This window comes from Xylaria bambusicola, assembly GCF_022495145.1.
Source record: "Xylaria bambusicola strain CBS 139988 unplaced genomic scaffold F5B22scaffold_2, whole genome shotgun sequence".
NCBI lineage: Eukaryota > Fungi > Ascomycota > Sordariomycetes > Xylariales > Xylariaceae > Xylaria > Xylaria bambusicola.
The window spans coordinates 458,355-462,601 of record NW_025953555.1 but is presented as its reverse complement, the minus strand read 5'-3'; the positions used below and the strand labels follow the sequence as shown (position 1 = coordinate 462,601).

The 4,247-nt window shown below is 49.7% G+C and overlaps 1 protein-coding gene across 1 annotated transcript; it reads left to right on the top strand.

The window, feature by feature from the left end:
• Positions 1–537: 537 nt before the first annotated feature.
• Positions 538–3,536, top strand: F5B22DRAFT_641417 (glycoside hydrolase family 55 protein; the record flags this gene model as incomplete). The annotated part of the gene is made up of 10 exons (XM_047977988.1): positions 538–828; positions 879–932; positions 1,014–1,046; positions 1,104–1,158; positions 1,221–1,310; positions 1,365–1,528; positions 1,591–1,628; positions 1,744–2,827; positions 2,986–3,289; positions 3,364–3,536. The coding sequence occupies 10 exons, from the start codon at positions 538–540 to the stop codon at positions 3,534–3,536; spliced, it is 2,286 nt and encodes a 761-aa protein (XP_047835629.1).
• Between the last annotated feature and the right edge of the window lie 711 nt (positions 3,537–4,247).

The window sequence follows — 4,247 nt, the reverse complement described above, 5'->3', positions numbered from 1 at the left end:
TTATCACGTTGTCGTGCTTTTTGGCTGACCTCAGCATAAGACCCTTAATCTCGCATCAGACTGCGGAGCTTTCGCCTTGAACAGCTCGCTCTAGCGGATATGCCGTTCAGTATACTCTAGAACTGCGCGATCTGCTGTGTAGTTCGCGGGATTATGATCTCTGGTAAGGCAGAGTGCTCAATAAAATTAATAGAATACTGGAGTTTGGTCTGCAGCATCTTTGCTAGACGAATCACGAGTATTCATGAGGCAATTGCGGCTTTATAGTTATAGTGCCAGCTTTGCGGGGGGGGCCTGGTTGCAGCTGAGTAAGCGGCATCTAACTTAGTATTCACACCTCCTTCTGATCGTGGCTAAAGCCAAAAGCAAATGCAATCTCGGCTGTTGCATGAGACCATAGGAGGACCTCCTTCAGACACCAATTGGTACTAGTATGGGCATTGCTCCTCGAGTATATAAACATGTCTTCATTCCTTCTTTGGTCTAACACCGGCTGAAGGCAATTCAGTGAGTTCTTCGTCATCGACTGAGTTGACGATGAAGTTTCTGTATGCGGCTTCGCTCCTGCTTGCCGGGGTTGGCGCCTCGCCAATGCCGAAAGATGATGGCAATGATACGGTTTTAGCGGCTCGGGCAACCAGCTTCTGGTATGCCAACTTTGACCACACTGGGAGCCCACGGGGTTACGCACCGGACCTCGATGGCGACTTCAACTATCCGGTCTACATGGCAGTCAGTCCAGGCGATGGCGCTGGTATTCAGCGAGCAATCAACGCCGGCACAAACGGCGGAACTCGCCATCCGCAGTGGCTAGCCTCCCAGCCAAGAGTATGCTATACGATCGCCGAATAGGGGGGGCAAGCTAAACATATGAACAGGTGGTTTACATCCCACCGGGGACGTATTCTATTAGCTCCACAATACGTATGAATGTAAGCGGCTCTCGTTGTTGTCTCTTCATCTTCCATATCAAGTCAATTCAAGGTGCAGACTACTAACTCCAAGCGCTGTAGACTGATACAATCTTGATGGGTGACGCTACCAACGTACGTTAGAGCTCGGAGAGCGTGATTCTGAAGTTTAAATCTCACGTTTCTTCATAGCCACCGATCATCAAAGCAGCAGCAGGCTTCTCCGGCGACCAAACTCTTATATCTGGTAAGACTGCAAGTACTTCAGTACTTCCAAGTAGGTCTTAGCTGATATACGAATGAACATAGGTCAGGACCCCGCAACAGGCGTAAGCGGAGAGTTGTCCTTCGCCGTTGGGCTGAAGAACTTGGTTCTTGATACTACGAGTATTCCTGGAGGTGAATACCCTGTTTGAGTTGATTGTTGCCATTGTTGATGCTGAAACATGATAGGAAATGCGTTTACTGCTCTGTGGTGGGGTGTAGCGCAAGTAGCTCAGCTGCAAAACATAAAGATTACAATGGCTTCCTCTAGCAATGGAAACGGGCATACGGGTATAAGGCTTGGTCGAGGTTCAACTCTTGGCCTTGCAGATGTGAGAGTCGAACGTGGCCAAGTGAGTTGTGCTTTCTTTCCCATAGCAGGACTATTGCGGAGATACTAATAGTAGCATTATAGAATGGAATATGGCATGATGGACACCAACAGGCATTATAGTGAGTTCTTCAAATCCTCCCCCTCTTCCTGAGACTATCGAACTGGAATGACGCACTGCTCTAAAACAATAACTAATGACCTCTGAACGGCGAGCGCTAATTAGTAATATTGTAGTAAATCCATCTACTTTTACCAGAACACAGTCGGCATGCTCATTTCTGGAGGCGCTACTATCAGTATACTTGCCCCTACCTTCGAAACCTGCGGAACAGGAGTTCAAAACACAGGCGGTGACCCTTGGATCGCATTAGTGGATGCTGTATCTATAAACTCTGGGATCACCTTCGTTACTACGGGATTTCCTTCGTTCTTGATTGAGAACCTGAGCAAGGATACCGGATCTATTGTTGCTCAGGGGCCATCAGGAACAATACTCGGTGCTCAAAGCCATGTCGATACCTTTACCTACGGAAATACAGTTGGCCGCAACCCAATTTATGGGGCGACGACAACCACAAATAGTCGCCCCAGCCAGCTTGCGCCAAACGGTAAATTCCCTGTCGTGCCCGCGCCGAACTATGCCTCGAATACCATTAATGACTTCATCAATATTAAGGACCCTAATCAAAACGGAGGTCACACTGTCCTGGGGGATAACACTAAAGACGAGTCGGGAGTGTTGAATCAGATCCTCCAATTTGCAGCTAACAATAATAAAATCGCTTACTTCCCGTTCGGTAAGTATAGAGTAGACAATACTCTCCTGATCCCGAAGGGTTCTCGTATCGTAGGTGAAGCCTGGGCAACCATTACGGGCAATGGCGCCAACTTCAAGGATTCCAATAACCCGCGCCCCGTCGTTGCTATCGGAAACGCCGGCGACGTTGGCACGGCACAGATCCAGGATATGCGATTTACCGTTAGCGATGTGCTTCCGGGCGCGATCATCGTCCAGTTCAACATGGCGGGGTCTTCACCAGGTCAAGTGGCTCTGTGGAACTCGATGATAACTGTAGGAGGAACGCGCGGAGCCTCAGCGCTGACGAACGCTTGCACCGATGCCAAGAATGAGTGCAAGGCCGCGTTCCTCGGCATGCATTTTGCACCCACATCCTCCGCATACGTCGAGAACGTTTGGAACTGGGTCGCGGACCACATCACTGAGGACTTCTCCGGTGGATCTAGCATTGCAGGCAAGGGCGGTGCGCTCGTTGAGTCGACAAAGGGCACCTGGCTGCATGCTCTCGGCAGCGAGCACGTATGTTACCCCTCGGTCATTTTCTTCCTATTGCAGACGTTCCTGGAGGCCATAATTGCCTGTTAGAGCCACAAGTGTGTCTTAGGAAGTGTACATTACTCTCGAAACCTGCACCCGGTTTACCCCAAGGAGTAATTACTGACTCTGGCGAATTGTAGTGGTGGCTTTACCAGTTGAACCTGCGCAATGCCAACAACGTCCTCGTCTCCATGCTGCAGTCAGAAACCAACTACGACCAGGGTGATCACGTACAGCAAACGCCACCGGCCCCTTGGGTCGCCGATGTGAACAACTGGGGAGATCCAGATTTCTCCTGGTGTAGCGGTGGCGACACGCGGTGTCGCATGGGCTTCGCGAACTACATCAACGGGGGCTCTAATATCTACACCTACGCCTCCGCCAGTTGGGCATTCTTCTCCGGGCCTGGGTACCAATCTTGCGCAGGCGCCTATCAATGTCAAAGTAAGTTGAACAAGCGTCCCGCGATCTATGATATAAGAAGCGAAATATTGACGATTTAACTTCCGCTGTGATAGATTACATGCACTGGATTGCGAAGACGCCTGCCAACCTCCAGGCATTCGGTCTCTGCTCCAAAGACACATGGGCTACGCTGCGTCTTGCTGATGGAACAGCTATCATCTCGCAGAACGGATTCACTGGGTCCTGGTCTGGCGGTGGCGGCGATGTCGGCCGCTATACGCCATAAAGCAAAGTAGTGGCTATTTCAAAGCTATCAGTTATGCGTTCGAAAAGTTAGTTGACCTTTTCTACATCTAGTTTTCTACAATCTTGCCACTATCGGGTTCATCTTGAGTAGCATACTAGGAGTTAGCCAATCCGCCCATGTAGCGAATTAGCTTCGATCTCATATCGATCGCAGTTATTCGAATCAAAGTTGGCTAAACAAAATGGCTCCGCTGTCCTGACACGATATTGCCTCTTCTTAATGAAGTCGTAGCTTGCAGAAAAACTAGCTCGCGCCAACATCAGCGGAGCAAAGTTGTTGTTTCTCATCCATAAAACATCTGATTCTTTAGCAAACAAAGTTAGCACATGAACCAGCGTTTTACATACCTAGTAGAGCGATACGCGTGCCTAACTCTCCGAGGTTAGTTTGCCCTACTCACTGACAATCCTGCGTGGCACTTCATGGATCATGCTGGTTGGACGGCCTTGGAACTGGGTGCCCGGGCCAACGGGTCGGCACCGCGCGCCCAATGATATGAAAGTTCTCTATTGTGATGAAGTTCGTTGTTGTTTTAGTGACCGGTCTGGACTTGCATACTAGGTAGACCTGCTCATTAAACTCTCCGGAGTTTGAACGTCTGATAATTCTTTTTCCGGGCGGTATGCGGTGAGGCTGGGAAGCGTTCTAGTGGAAAGCCTAGGGACGGATCGTCGTCGACTTTACCTAATT